The 16,068-nt window shown below is 42.4% G+C and overlaps 1 protein-coding gene and 1 non-coding gene across 3 annotated transcripts in view; one reads left to right on the forward strand and one right to left on the reverse strand.

Annotated features, from left to right (window-relative positions):
- The window catches only part of sema3h (sema domain, immunoglobulin domain (Ig), short basic domain, secreted, (semaphorin) 3H), a 53,244-nt gene extending 37,483 nt beyond the window's left edge, over positions 1–15,761 (reverse strand). For both annotated transcript variants that reach the window (XM_039604498.1, XM_031745371.2), the window contains exon 1: positions 15,297–15,761. In XM_039604498.1, the coding sequence (XP_039460432.1) occupies positions 15,297–15,405 (109 nt within the window). In that variant the 5' untranslated portion in view covers positions 15,406–15,761. The remainder of the gene's footprint in view (positions 1–15,296) is intronic.
- Positions 11,911–11,983, forward strand: trnar-ccu. The gene has a single exon. It is a non-coding gene; the product is annotated as a tRNA-Arg (tRNA).
- Positions 15,762–16,068: the final 307 nt, after the last annotated feature.

The following is a 16,068-nucleotide window of genomic DNA, read 5'->3' on the forward strand; positions in this document are numbered from 1 at the left end:
AGAAAAGAGGAAAACAATGGCAAGAAGGATGAAAAATACAGACAAGAGAAAAAGGCAAAGAACAGGTGATGAGGGAAAAGAGAAGGAGAAGGAGGGGGTGACAGAAGGAATGCAAGAAAAATGCTGAAGACAGAAATGAGAGGAAGCACAACATGCTGACAGTCAGGCAAAAAAACACAAGAGATGGATGAGCAGAAAGGAAATTAGGGTAGAAAAAGAGAAGAAGACATGACTCAATGGAAATGGGAAGATAATGCGAAGCAGAGAGCCGCAGTAGGAGAGGAATGGCCTTGCACACTAAAGGTAGACAGCAGAAACTTATACTTGAGCTCAGTGTGAAATCTCCCCGGGTACTTTGTTAATATTCAGCAAACGGTCAGAGAGGTAAATTGTTTTGCTTCACACTGATCTGAGCTTCATTAATCCCAGAAGGAGCATCAGCAACACAAAGAGTGCAACACAATCGGGACTTTTAGTTTGTTGTGCTCAAAGTGTTTGACGTAGTTGCTGCTGACAAAAGATGCAGACGAAAGTCCTTAAAAAGCCTTGACCAAGGTTATAGTAACAGATGACTGCCACCTAACCCACCACCTGCATCCTAACAACAGATTTCAATTCAATTCAGTTTTATCTATATAGTTCCAATTCACAACAACAATCTCCTCATGGTGCTTCATAGCTTTCATAACTAAAAACTACAACAATCAGACAAACCCCTATGAGCAAGCCCTTGGCAAGAGTGAGAAGGAAAAACTCCCTTTTAACAGGAAGAAACCTCCGGCAGAACCAGGCTCAGGGAGACAAAACACCAAGTGCATCATGGGAAGCCATCATCAGCCCAGCCCAATTACAGCGTAACTAACAGAGGATTCAAGGCCACCTGATCCAATCCTTACTCTATGCTTTATCAAAAACGAACATTTTAAGAATAATCTTAAAGTAGAGTGGGTGTCTGTCTCCTGAACCCAAACTGGGAGCTGGTTCCACAGTGGAAGGAACTGAAAGCTGAAGGTTCTGTGAAACATTGAAATGATTCATGCAAATTATGCAAAAAAAAGAAAAAGAAAGAGAAGAAAATCTGTTGTAATCAGTGCTAATGAAAACATGCCCCTATTTTTTATACCACTCCATTCATCACTGCCATTCTGTTTTTATTCACTGGGCAAACAGTGAAGTGTTTTCCCCTTAATCAGCAAATGAATGGTGAGTAGTGCACTGCCATCAGCTTCGATTGACTTGAACTCTTCTACTGCTATTTGTCTTCTATTACATCTGACAATGAAAATGAAAATAGAACTGAGTAGCTCTACCCAAAAATAGCGTGCAACATTCATCAAAACACCAGAACGGAAAGATGCACATCTTGGAGAAGCTTTGCGGCACTTTCAAGTGGGGCCGTGTTTACATTTGAATGTGCTATTCGTGATGGCACTCATTTCTTGATGCATGCTCAATTAGCCAGTTGATCGTCAACTTTCTGGGATTGGCACTCGTTAATTTTCAGCTTATAGTCTCTTTTCTTTACACATTCCTAAAAGAGCTACTTTGGGCTGCTTCCTTATTCACGAGGGGTCGCCACAGCGGGTAGCGCTGCATGTTTGATTTGGCAGATTTTTCACGCCGGATGCACTTCCTGATGCAACCCCGAAGGGATTTGTGTCTCCAACCCTACCGAATTTCAAAATAATAATGATAAGAAGACATTCACTGTTTTTTAAAAGTGGTCTATTTATGTTGAATATTGAATTTGAAGTATGCGTACTCAACTTCACAGCTTATATTTAACAGAATGGTGTTTCTTCTTCAAGGCAATCAAAGCCTGGTGGATTTCATGCCTTGCTCTGCCTATTCAAGCATCCAGCACTTCATTTGAATTACAGCGTGTGCGCCACAAGAGCAGCATGACCTTGCTTAATTCAATATGAAGGGGGGGGGTTAAAAAAAAAACTCAGCCTAATTGAATGTGAAACCACCTCTGCAGTAAAAAATATCATTCAGCATCACAAGATCCTATTGGGTAAGACAGGCTGAAAAGTACAGCTCATAGTTTGGAGTTCATTAAATCAGCATTATAACAAGGAGGATGACACTCCAAGATGGGAACTGAGAGTGGATGTACCAGAACACACATGCACGCACGCGCGCGCACACACACACACACACACACACACACACACACACACACACACACACATATATATGGTTGTGTGTGTGCAAAGATGGAAAGTGGGTGCAGTGGGTGAGTCAGCAGCACATGTTTAATGCTGAAACAAATTTAGATCTTTGCATCCACACAAACACGTACCGACCCATTCTCTCAGATTGGTTACAACATCCACCCACCCACACACGCACACACATACACACACACACACACACCCAGGAAAACTTTGCACCATTCAGACATCGACCATCTTGACCTCACCACGATGAATGGCTCTTATTCAATATGGAGAAAAAAAAAACACATTCTTTCTCCACCATACACACACACACACACACACACACACACACACACACACACACACACACACACACACACACACACACACACACACACACAGACACACACACCCTTGACTCAGTCATGAAGCACCAGCTGCACCCACCCCACCCTTACTCATGGGACAGTTGCCTTGGTAACGGCAACCATGCCGACATAATTTCAAAGCTGGGGGGGTTGGGTCTGTGTTGTGTTGAGGGGTGTCTCTTGGACTCTACACCCCCCTACCACCCAGGTCTCTTATACACACACACACAGATGAATAATCTGGTCCACACCTCTCATCAACGCTTTGGCTAAAACACACAGCGAAGTCTGGAATGATGGAGTGTTGTTCCAAGACATCAAGCCATTTAGGTAGTGGGAGGGCAAACAAACACAGACAAGCTTTCATGCATACCACTGACCACATGCATTCACAGATATTTCACAATGCAGCAAGCATCGTCTGTGACCCTGTCCGCCTGTTTGTCTGCCCCTGACAACATTCAGCAGGATGTTTACACACAGACACCCACCATGACCAGAATCTCTGGCCATTATCAGCAAAGCGCGGTGATGGAAAGTCAACCAATTTCACCTCACACCCCCATAAAGCTCCTGAATGGAGGCATCTGAAAAGTCGCAGTCAGAGCGCAAGAGAATCACGAAAGTTTTGTCCGTGGCAGTTAGTGAAGAGTTTATCGACCCAGAGGCAATACGCTTTTCGAGACAGCGGTCTTTTCAGAAACTCGGAATTACAATTGATTTCTTTCTTTTTTGTTGTTGTTGTTGTTGTTAAACGGATTCTCTGCTCCCTTCAAATCAAACTGAAAGCTGGAAGAACCATCTGATATTGATAGGGAGTTGTCATGTGGCACACAAAGACGAGCAAGGTGAGAAATACATCAGATGTGGATAGCAGGGCGTAAAGTAGAGAGTGAAGGTAATTACTGTTTTCTCCCTCTCTTTAACCTTTCTTTGTAGTGACGTTTCATAATAAAAGACTTACTTACTCTTTGACCATGTTCTACTATTCTCACTATTCTAAGTCTACCAAGCAAACCATTGATCACAGAAATCTGATGGATTATAGTAGTTATGGCACTATAGAGGGAGAGACGTGCTAAAAACTGCATTACTTCCCTCAACCCTGCATACACCTGTATACACCTGTATAGTGTTATCAAAAGCCGTCCCACTGAAGAGACAAGACAAAGCAGATAAAATTAAAAGTGTAACTCTAATATATAAAAACAGAACCAACTACTTCTGATCCATCAAAGCACTACAATCTGCTCTTTTGCCACACACTCAAACACACACAAATGCACACTTGCCAGTGCAAGCTCTTGCAGAGTTCAACCACTCTTATCAGCATCAAACTGACAGGCAGGTCAATGAGGGTCGTGACCTCTGATCGGAGCCAATTGGCCTCTGACTCCTGTCACTTGGAATCAAAGACGGAAAAGGTTAAGATGTAAAAGAACAGACACGCTAAGACATAAGCCTACAGGTCAGTCCAGACGCACACACACAGACACACAGATTTTGTCTCTGCGTGAATGGTTCTTTTATATTAGTGCAACAGTCTGCCCGTCCTTATTCGCCTTCTGTGAGTGTTATCATTTACATACTATTCATTTTGAGGGTCTGTGTGTGTGTTTCTATGTGTGAGTGGCTGGATATTTTTGTCCATGGTGAACATTAGATTAAAGGTTGCTGGTCATGGGAGCTCTGATGGACCTTGATATGATTAGAGCAAATGTGCAGCGTGTGATCCGGCTAAGAACATTCCTGCATTGCACATATCTGACTCACACGCACGCGTACATCATATGCGCGCACAAAACATTGCATATTATGATCAAACGAACATGATTTTTTTGCCGATCAAGCTGTTTTCAAATCCAATTTAACTCGATGGTGTTTGTTTAAGACGTTTAAGGCAGAAAACGTTAAGTATGTTTGTCAGTCTCTCTGTTTTACAAGCCCTGACGCAGCAAACTATGCTACTCATAGGCTCTGTATGCATTATGTCATTTGCTACATAGTTCACAGACGACATTCATATGACACTAAATAGAGACTTCGAAATGAGTTCTAATTTACTTTCTATAAATAGCTCGGCTATAGATGTCAGGACTACACTATAGGGATTGATTCAGACACAGTGCAGTGACTGGTCTGCACTCTGCAGCAGAGGTAACCTGCCGTGTACGTGTGCAGCTTACGGCAAAGAATGAAAAATCACTGAAGAAACAAATAAGTGTAAAACTTAAGTTTTCATGACACCTCCTCTTACAGAGGATGGTTACTGGTACTAGTTACAGCCTGTCAGGAGCTCTGTTCGGAGCTAATTTTCTTGTGCAGAGAGTATTTGTCTTGGCATCTGTCTTCTGGAAGTACCTTTCATAACAAATTTAGTAGACGGTCAGAAGCGCTGCTTGTTACATGAGAAGAAAAAAAAGGCATAACTTCAAAAATGAACAGATAAGTGGCCCGTAGAGATTTCTGTGTGGGTTTATCCATCCACTTTGGCGTTCCACCCCAACAGCTACATCAGGAGGAGGAAGAACAGAAGGGAAACATGGATAAAAAAGAAACTGCAGTTCCTCAAATGGTCACTTAAGGCTAGATCCAAAAGGAAGTAATTTATATGCCAGTGAATACAAAAGACATTTGTATTCTACAGTATGAGAGTTATTTGGTACTAATATTATTAATTATAAGTTATTTGGTACTAGTTATTTTGTACTTCTGTAAAGCACTTTGGTCAACGTTGCTGTTGTAATTAAATGTGCTATATAAATAAAACAATCTTGAACTAATTCCCCATATGCCCACACATTGTAATGCCAAACTTCAGAGCTGAAATAAATTGCTGGAATTTACAGCCTGGTACAAAAAAACAACAACAGCATCTATACTATAGACAATATTTCAATTCATGACAGCTTTAACAGCTCATTTTGACTGCAGGTGGAAGCCAGCACAGGTGGCTGTTTGATTTCCTGTCTGCTAGGCCTCACCTCCACTAATGTGAGTCAGTGAAGTACTACTTTATGGCGTCCTCTGAAGCTTGGTGGTTTGATCCTTGGATGCTTCAGTCTCCATGCCAAAGTAACCTTGGGCAAGATACTGAACCCTGAGTTGCTCCTAATTCACTCATCGGAGTGTGAGTGTTAGAAAGTACAAAAGTCTCTTAACACTAATTACCAGGTATGTGTGTAACACTCCTACTATTTATGGATGCAGCTTGCTAACCAAATTTGCTGGTGCCAGATGATAACTTAGCTCTCTGATCTAAATATGGGTCACTGCCGGCTCCAAAGAGAAGACGCAGTGCTAAAACCAAGTCTTCAGAAGGGCCTGGCCCACAAACCAATGGGTGACATCATGGTAGGTACTTCAATTTTTTTTTCTTTCTTTCTTTTTTTTTTTACATATTCTCTGCAGCTCTAACTTTATGACTTATTTTGTTTGATGTTTGAGATTTCCTCTTATGGACGTGCTCTGTGCTCTGAGCTCAGGTGGACTGTCAAGGTGAGGCTGGCAGCCAAGGTGCAGGGATGACACTGAGAAGCATCAATTTGACACACGGTACAGCGAATGTCAGCACAGCTTTTCCATGCCAGTATCAGAGGAACAGATCATGAGTACGTGACTATGTGCACCTCTGGACAGGTGAGCTGATTTCATTAGCGAGCAGGAGGTTTCAAGAACGGAAACTTTCCCTGCTGAGTGAGGAACTTGCAAGCTATTTCAAGAAGAACAGAAGATGTCTGTAACTCTTTCAAAAGTTGGTACTGACACGTTTGAAAAGTGAGTGGCATACAAGAGAAAATTGAAAGAAAAAGATGATGAAAGAATCTAGTTGCTATTTCAATCATTATCTCACTCCCGGGAGTCCAGCTTTGTTATTTTCCTGGTGTCTTATTGCAATCTCTTCCACATCCAGACACTCCACTTATAGCTGCGTGCACACACAAGCGACACTTATCATTAATCTATCCAATTATTATCTCACGGCCTAAACCATTGTCCATTTATAAGCTGCATACAGTGTGTGTGTGTAGTTTTGTGCGACTGCCTTTGTCTGTCTGTTCGTCTACCCGCTGAGCCCCGGGGAACTTTAGCTGTCTGGTGCGGCGTTCCCAGGGGGAGGACTTTGTTAGCTGCGCCATCGGGGAGGGGGTAGTCTTGGTGGGGGCGAGGAAACCGGGGCACATTTCCTGTGGAAATGGGGTTATCACTTCACCAATTACTGGTGCAATTACAGTGGGAGGCCTGCAGAAGCCTGGGAACAAAGCCCATAGGCACACAGATGGGCACTCGATGTGGGGACACGCACGAGCAGTATGTGCGCACACAAAATCTTTTCTAGCTCGCAATAAAATCTAATTGTCTCCTTGTTTTTTCTCCCTTTCATGCCAAGTTCTCGCTACTTTACATCTCTCACAAAGCCCGACTGTGTTAGAGAGGGTGATCGCGCCGCCTTAAGCTCCCGCTGAGTGTCAGAATCCACAATGAGCAATAATGATGAATGAAACTCTGACGTCCGACGTGAGGCGTCCCAGATGCCGAATTAATCGTCTGCAAAATAACACGCAGTACACAACACGAATCTGGAATGCCGAGCACTGTTCAACCAGACTGCACATAGACTCGGCTGACATTCAGTAATCATACCTTTGTCTTTTTTTAAATCTTTTTGTTTAATAAGAGTATCCTCTCCTTTGAGGGGCCAATATTCCCTTCTTAATTTTTCTTACTGTTCCGCACAGGCTCAACTCTTCTCTCACATCGAAACATATGCGCCCACACACATACACGCATACATACCAGAGCGGAATTATAGCCAAACACACAGACACACACTATATCTGGACTGTGTCACCAAGAGACCAGACCCACGTGGATAGCTTGACCTTTGACCCTAGAGGGAACGATTATTCATCATCATCATCACCAGACTGTTCGTTTAGGTCGCTGTGCCGCTACGCGCACACACTGGAGTCCATCCGCTGTTTACTTTTACCCTAATTTGTTTTTTTAAATTCTAATTAATGTAAATGAAGGATCACTGAGAACTCATTGTTTTCGTCTTTTGCTTCATATTCTCACAGTTATACGCAGCCTAGTGTGGGGAGCTGCCCAGTGCAGACCAATGTTCTGGGTTAACTCATTTGCTAATGGCAACAAAAACAAATCTTTTGCATTGGACAGCTGAAGTTGGTCTATTTTCCCACCCTGAGCTTCACAATCTGAAACACAAAGGACCTTAAAAGACATTTAGGACTGCTGAAGTTAATGCTTAGCTCCTGTTTCTTAAAAAAAAAGAACAGTTTTGTAATCTGTTAATAGTGGAGAAGTATAGATTATAAGCTATTTGGAGCAAATAGACAAAAATCCAAAAGACGTGATAATTTTTTTCCTCCTTCAGATTCAGTTGAGTCAGTGTGACATCTGTCTGTGATTCTGCTGACTCTGAGTCTTCAAGTTCATGACTCTGCAGTGGGCTCGTCCAAAGAGGAAACAATCGCCCTTAGTGGCCTGGACTGGTGACAGAGTCTTAAATAAAATCACCACTGTGTTGTTTCATAGACTGTGAGGCAACACATCACTGCAGATGAGGTTGCTCTGCAGCACAATCGTCATCCACACTGACCTGTTAATGTAAAAAATGGCTACTAGATGTATAGCGTGCTTCATGGATATTTTTTTAAATGGGCAGCCATGAAAACAAGTAGCTGTCCCCTGACGGTTATGGACAGCCATGATGTCTACAGCGATTTAGAGGCAACTTTGAGGGTCAAACTCTCATCATCTCTGCTGTTAAGCCAGCCCAGATGATCAAACGCATTATCTGTTACTCTGCATCCTCTTGCTTCTTAAACAGGAAAAGGAAGTCTGACTTCCAACCTTTTGTGGCACATGTCTGATCTTTCCACTGCTGCTAAAACAGAGAGAATCTCATTCTTGTGGTTTCTGCTTCTTTTGCGGAGACATGGGAACGTGAGATCGGTAACATGAGAGGTTAAAGATCGGCTGTAATCACAAACATTTTTAAAATACCCTCAGTGAGCCTCGACCTTAATCTCAGCGAAAAGTCCAAATTAGAAGTCCTTCACAGTCAGTCTCACAACAACTGACTGAGGAAACGTGGTCGAATGATTGTAGATGTCCTATGCTTTCGTTCAAATGGGGAAAAATAATTTAAAAAGGCTGTTAATGATAATGGGCATAGAACAGAAAGTAAAATCCAGACATAATCATAGACTATAGTCTCGATTACAGATGGATTTTAAGAGAGAAAACTTTAGTTTAAACATAAATATACATTTCCAGCCACTTCCTGTTAATATACCTCTCTATCCTCTACATTTACACTCATATCCTCCATCTCCAGCTTGGCCTAAACTACACCTAATGAGGTAAACTAATGGTCAGAGTAGATCTTAGCACTATTGATCCCATCTGCTTCTGGCTTGCAGCTGCTGAAGACCTCAAGTGTGTTTTGTGGATTAAAATCCCACAATACCACAAAAATACTGCTAACGTGAAGGAAAGCTGTGAGAAATATACATCTGGACAAAGATGAAGACCAAAATCACAGAAAACAGCCCAATAAAACTTTTCCCCCTCCATTCATGACTCTGAAGTGTCAGCTCATTAAAAAATATTGAGCTTCTTTTGTTGTTTGCGTCTTTACTGAGTTTCCCCCTGTCTGGCTTTCAGTACACAGCAGAACAAAGTTAAACTCCCTAAACAACACCTGAATAATGGGAGTAAAAATTCAGTCTCACACCGCTTGAAAAGACTTGCTGACACACAGAAAGAACCACAGAGGAATGGTTGGAAACTCAGCTCTAGCTTATTGACAGCAGGTCAGATTGGAGCAAATTAATACTTGAGGGAAATTGAAGAAATATGAAGCTTGTGGATTTTTTACTTAATGACTGGCTAAAGATAGCGCTCACATATTAACACCAGAAACCTCCGGAGGGTAAATTTACAGCATGTCCACTGTTGTCATGGGTTGCTGTTGCCAAAGCAAGGGTGTAATTAGACTCTGTTCACCGTCTCTGTCCAGAAGCAGGAGAAACCCCTCAACCTCAGAGTCCCTTAATCAGGGGTTTTTTAAGTCTTAGCAAGTACTTAAAGTTTAGTGTAGGTCTTCCAAATATTCTGGAGGAATCATGTTAAAGAGCAGAGGAGCGTGAAGTCTATTCAAGAGCCTAGCAGCTATACTTTTCAAATCAGTCTGCAAGCAGCTAGTAAATTAAGGCCTTCTTCCAGAGAAAAGGCAGTCTTAGTTGAGTCTTTTATGAAGCGTGGGATGAGCAAACAGCTGCCGTTTGACTTCAGCAGTGACAGGCAATGGTTGCGCCACCATTGGGGCCTGGTACCATTAAAATTAATAACAGAGAATATCCGGATTCTGTGCCAGATACCCATCCCAGTGAAATCCAAGTCTCAGCAACATCCTCAGCCCAGAGCCTGGAAAGCACTGGCCTAGATAGAAACAGATCTGAAAGAATAAATGAATAATGAAATATCTCTTGATTTTAATATCCCTCTGAAGGCTTTTGTGCTTTATTGGGACACACGGAAAAGAGAAAGGTGAGGCTGGAGAGAGGGGACGAACTTGTGCACGCCAGTCAAGCGAACAAGGAACAAAACAGATATCTGTTCCTAACCTGGAATCTCAGCACAGCAGTGAAGTAAAAGTAAGCCGAGGTCGAGTGCTAACTGTTTATCTGCTTCTCTGAGCTGGAAAACACGCTAAGATATATTTATACTTAATGGTAATCCATTAAGCTACAGATTAAGCTAACGAGCCTGAATAGCACTAAAATCTGGAAATAAAAATCCATGCTGAACTGTGAGGTGAGAACATCAAGTTTAAAACCAATAAACCGTCCTATCTTTTTGGAACAGCCTGCATTTTCTTTTTACAATCTCTCTCTATTCATTTAAGGCAAACAGTAGGCACATATGCTGACAGCTGCTGGTTTGTGTGTCTCACAGACAACACAGCTGCATAATAAATGTCCTTCTGCGTTATCAAAACCAGTCAGCTCACGGATGGGCAATGCCAGGGCTTTAACTGTCCTTAAATATCACACAGATACAAATGAAACTATTTAAGGATTTATCTTAACTATAGCTTTTTCTGTAGCAACATTTTCTCTCTTAGAAAACCCAGATTGAGTCCCGCGGACAAGCGCACGAGCAAACATGCATCTGGACGCTGATGAACTAATCTACTGCGTATAATAACCACGCAATTTGCATTTTAATAGCATGCGATTTAAAACGACTCATTACGTTCACATTACAATGTGGGCATTTGTCCAGAGAGAAACAGCGGGATGAGTGTAAAATGCCCGGATTACGCCCCATCACAAGGAATCAGCAGTTTAGAGGTGAGCCATCAAAGCCAGTGTCTCCATTCACACCAAGCAAACTCTGACTTCATTCCAATTCACTACAGAGACTGACTGCTATTAAATGTCTATGGCAAACCAATTGATGAAGTGAATGCCACATGAATAAAACATGACTCAGCCTCTGTGTGAGTTAATAGGTTCGAATTCACTTAGATAAGCCAGCCACAGCTCCTCTGAGGCTTTTATGAAGTTTTGCTGTGGTAATGTGGCGATGATGATATTCTCATCCTCACCACATCATCGTGATGCTTCCTTTAGTTTCACAGTTGGAAAGGTGGTTGGTGCTGATGCAGCTATAAGGGACTGATTTCTTCTTTAGGAACTTGTAATGATTGTGTTTTTGTACACATACACATTCGTGTAGCTGCAGTCGGGTATGCAGCGTTACTGTGTGCGTGAAGTCTCACATGCTGCATCCAGAGTAATTATTTTATAGGGTCTTCATGCAGCAATCCACCAAACAGGTTTCACCCAACACATTCCTAAGCAAATGTGTACGTCTGCATGTGTGCGGGGTACACAGATCGTATCTATAACTGCCATTTTCCCTCAAGAAATGCGCACTATCGCTGAATGAATGGCCGGGATAATGGACTCATTATACACAAGTGTGTCTGTGTGTGTATTGGCGAGTGAATAACTGGGATCATTTAGCCATTAAGAGATAGGTGGGGGTTAGGAGGTAATCAAGCGTGTATTTAAGTATTTAAAGCTGTTTTGTTTTTTTTTTAATTCTGAGACACACACAAAGCTGTTTGGTCAGTTATGTATATATATATATATATATATATATATATATATACATAGATATATATATATATATACATACATATATATATCACTGCAGTTTTCAGAGATACTGCAGGATACTACATGCCTCCGAACCCAGTGACTGAGAATTCAAGTCACATCGGTTGTGGTTGATAGCAAAGTTGATAACACAAACTGTCTCCACATATACATCCAGCCAGCGCCCCAGTGGCCTAATGGATAAGGCACTGGCCTCCTAAGCCAGGGATTGTGGGTTCGAGTCCCATCTGGGGTGAATGTGTGGAGCTTTTTAAAGTAGCTCAGACAAGGCTTGTGGTTGTAGTTAAAAAAAAGAACAAAGTAACATTCACTGTCAGTTGGAAATAATTATCTCACATGCTCTATCCACCACAATCTCCTCCTACACTGCCTTGGCAACTTTATAATAACTAACATCTTTTCTTGCTGCTGTAAAATTATTACAGTGACTTTTTGGGGCATTTGCTGAATTAACCAATACTGTTTTTTCCTTGAAATCTAAGAAAACACACATCAGCTTATCCAGTCATTATTCTAGACACAGACTCGGGATTGTGAACAGCAGGCATGACTGACAGCAGAGGAAGCATGCTAGTTCAATGATCCAGGGGTCAATAAGGCTAGTGAGCGCTAGCATTGTTGCTTTACTACGTCACTGCTTTTGTCCCATGGTCCCAATGTTGTACACCCTTTTACATTCTGAACTGTCTCATCAGCAGTGCTGCTACTGAGGCACCAACCCAGTGGATACAATTTTTTTGTTTTTGTTTTTTTTTGTCTCCTGTACCTTTTCCTTCAGTCGTCTATTTTCCTTCTATTACTTCATCATCAATTTACTGCTGCTGTACCACTCACTTAAGTCTGAGGGATGCTTTTGGTTTCTGCTTCAAAGCTCTTTGTAGTAGCCAATTTTCTCCAGTGATAGGGTGAAATACTTCACTTAAATGTCAGCCTCTACTGTTTTTTACAGTTTTTTGTACAGTGTCTCTAAGCGGCCAAAAAATATTTCGAGTAATTACAGCAATTCCATGACAAAAAAAAAAAATCTCCTCCCTGTGTCTGAGGAAAACCTCTGTGGTGATGAGAAGGGAAATGACCACAGTATAGAGCTCCCACAGAGAGGCAGAAAGAGCGTGCACGCGCACACACAAACACAAACAAATGTGTACAACAGCATGATGGTGGGCACCACAGTAAACACATCATACTTTTCTTTTTGTTCTCTTTCCAGAGACGAGCATATTGACCACTGTAGATAGGAAACACACACACAGACACATATATACATACGCACGCCCACACCTACACCGCTGCTGTTCAAAGATGCGAGGATTCGTCTCAACACAATACACAACAAAAAGTAAAATGGGCAGAGATCCGGGAAATGAAGCTGCTCTATTTAGGTACATATGCAGAAGCCTTTAAACACATGCACCAACACGCCAACACTCACACACGCCATATTCCTGTCCAAGAACATGCAGCCATATATATTCAAGGACATGTAGGCACCTATTGTATCACAATCACTCAATCAAAGCTACTCCAGATTCCATTAGAGCCAAACTCCCCCCTGGGAGAATCCAAAAAGATTCCCCTTCTCCCTCTCTCTTTACTTTCTAGGTCACAATTGGTCGACTCCAGAATTAAAGTACGGATTCTACAGCATCTTTCGGCTTATGCAAGGATGTGTAATCAGCTGCTGTTGTAATCAACGGTGGCTCCGGTAAACATGATTAAAGGGAGTTGAGTTTACCTCGCTGTAACTAAAGGCCTCAAAAATCCTTTTCATTTGAAAGGGATTCGCCAGAGCCGCGAGGGCAAATGCTGAAATCCAAATCCTGTTTTAATTACAGGATTTTGCTTCCACAAAACTTTTGACCGTCACGTTTGTTATCCTCAAACAGCAAAACCCCAAAACGGGTCAAAGTATTAAGTCCTGTTCTATTCAGTGGTGACAAGAGCATCTATAGCTACAGTGTTTGTTACGCACACATCATCCTTGAGTCCCCTTGTTTCTTCAGTGAGGCAGACCCCACCCAACTGCTGCATCCACGAGGGTAAGGTAAACAGTAAAACTGGAGCAGCTGATGCAGAACAGCACCACCTTGTAGTAGCCAAAATCAACTCCGGTTCACCAACGCATCAGCCTGTAACCGCATAGTTCATGCGACATGCTGCACAGTGATACAAGTGCATGGAGAAAGAGAAAAAATAGTGTAATGCACGCAGAAGCACAATGCAGTTCTCCACCGATAAACAGCTGAAACTTCAAGTGGCTACAGCTGTCCTTTCCCTTTTTTTATAAGGAGGTTGTGTTATGTGTGTCCTTCCACCGCTGCGTGGACCTCACTACAGCGGACAGATCGGCCCGGGGCCAAGAAATAATTAATTCACTGATGATCTGAATCTGGGATTTCTGCCATGAGATAATTATTTCTTTGTTAGCCATAACTGAAACTAACAGACAAGGACACATTTCCAAATCCTGGAGGAGGGGGCGAGGTGGGGTGACGGGAGGTTTGAGGCGCTGTCACGGAGAAGGTCTTTCGAGTTTGAAACTTCATTAACGAAGTGCTTCAAAGGGGCTGGCAAAAGATTTGAGCTTGACAGGAAATTAATCTCGAGTCGATAAAGTAGGCTTTGCACATGAATTCTCCATGCTTTCGTTATGTTTTAGAAAAACTTCTCTATTGATAAGGATAAGACTGTAATTGGGTATTTTTTCCGCTGACTGTCGTCTGCCAAAGAAGCAGCATGTACAGGTCTTCTCATAAAGCTGTTCGTTACTCCGAGTAGAAACCAAAATACAACGGGAAGAAGAAGCAGCATGACTTTTTGTCTGACAAAGTCCCAGTTTAGCCAAGAGAAATCAGAGACAAACACTAAAATAATTACCCAAACTGCCAGCAGCAAACATCCTCCACACTATCCCACTTGATTGGCTGGTTCATCTCAACCTGCCGTGCCTTCTACAGGTACACTTTCATACTATTTTCTTGTGCAATAAGAGCTTATCTGAAATACTCTTATGAGTGCTGCATTTAGATCAGTTCTTTCTTTTCTTCTTTTCTCTTCCGGACTTTTGTTTTTTATGTCATTTGCCACGTCTGACATGTGGTTTTACAAAGACTCTTAACTTTCAAGAATATGCTGTTATTATTCAAAAGTGACACAAGGACAAAAGCGCTACTTTTCACTTAAAGTGTCAGACCTCACAGTGAGAGGAGGAAGCAAGGTGGGGCTAAAGATACGGCTGTCACACTCTGAACCTGACTACTGGAGGATGATTGATTAAATACAGGTGGTTAGAGAGATGGAGGACAATACAGGAAAGAAAAGGGCTGATGGAGACAGGTACATGAACAGAAAGGCTTTCTATAATTTATACATGAATTGCATAACAGTGTGTGGGCATTAATAGAAGAACAAAGAAAGAAAAGTGGGGGAAAAAAACGTGAAGCGGTACATGATTCCAGCCACCTGCATGTACGTGTGGGGAACCAAGACCTGAAACACTAAAGGAAACATGAAGAGGAAAGCTCAGAAAAGGACGTGCTGCTTCTTACCAGAGTGTGTGAACTGCAGTCTGGGTTGAGATGCTCTCCACGCTCCTGTCAAGGTGGCACCGAGGTGGGCAAACAGGACCGCCGCCACCAGCAAATACATCCTCCTCATCGCACACGGGGAGTCCAAGTCCAGGTTCAAATCTACTGAATTCTGGCAACTGACACACTAACTCAGTGTAGTACTCAGGGAAAGGGCTAACCTGCCTGCCAAAGTAAACTGTTAAGTCCCAGTCAGTGATGTCCAAGTGTGTCAGGCTCAAGTCCAGATCCTTAAAATATTTCACAGTTTTTCACAGGAAGGTAAGAAGTAGCACTCACGCTCAAACTTTACCATCTTTGTCTCTGCGATGCTATCTGTGCACGCACGCGTCAGAGATGGAGGCAAAACGTACTCCAAGAAAATGAGTGAGTCGTCTCTCTGCTGCCTTCTCGCAGCTTGACAGCTCTCTACTGTTCTGTCTCTCATCCCGGCTCCTCGCTACATGTGCTCGCTGTCTCCCTCCCTCCCTCTCTCTCTCTCTCTCTCTCTCTCTCTCTCGCTCTCTCTCAGGGAGAAGGAAAAAATCTGAGATCTTTGTGGCCACACATATGCAGACGTGCTCGCCTATTCACTCCGCTCCGGGAAAACCTTGTTAAAGTGGAACTGAGAAAGAAATCAGCTTTCATCTTTATTCACCATTCCCTTAGTCTCTCTCCCGACCTTTCCTTATTGCGCTTACTCTCTCGCTCACTCTTTTTCTTTTCTTCTGATGGCTTTATACTTATCAAAAAA

Source organism: Oreochromis aureus, linkage group 20 (genome assembly GCF_013358895.1).
Source record: "Oreochromis aureus strain Israel breed Guangdong linkage group 20, ZZ_aureus, whole genome shotgun sequence".
NCBI lineage: Eukaryota > Metazoa > Chordata > Actinopteri > Cichliformes > Cichlidae > Oreochromis > Oreochromis aureus.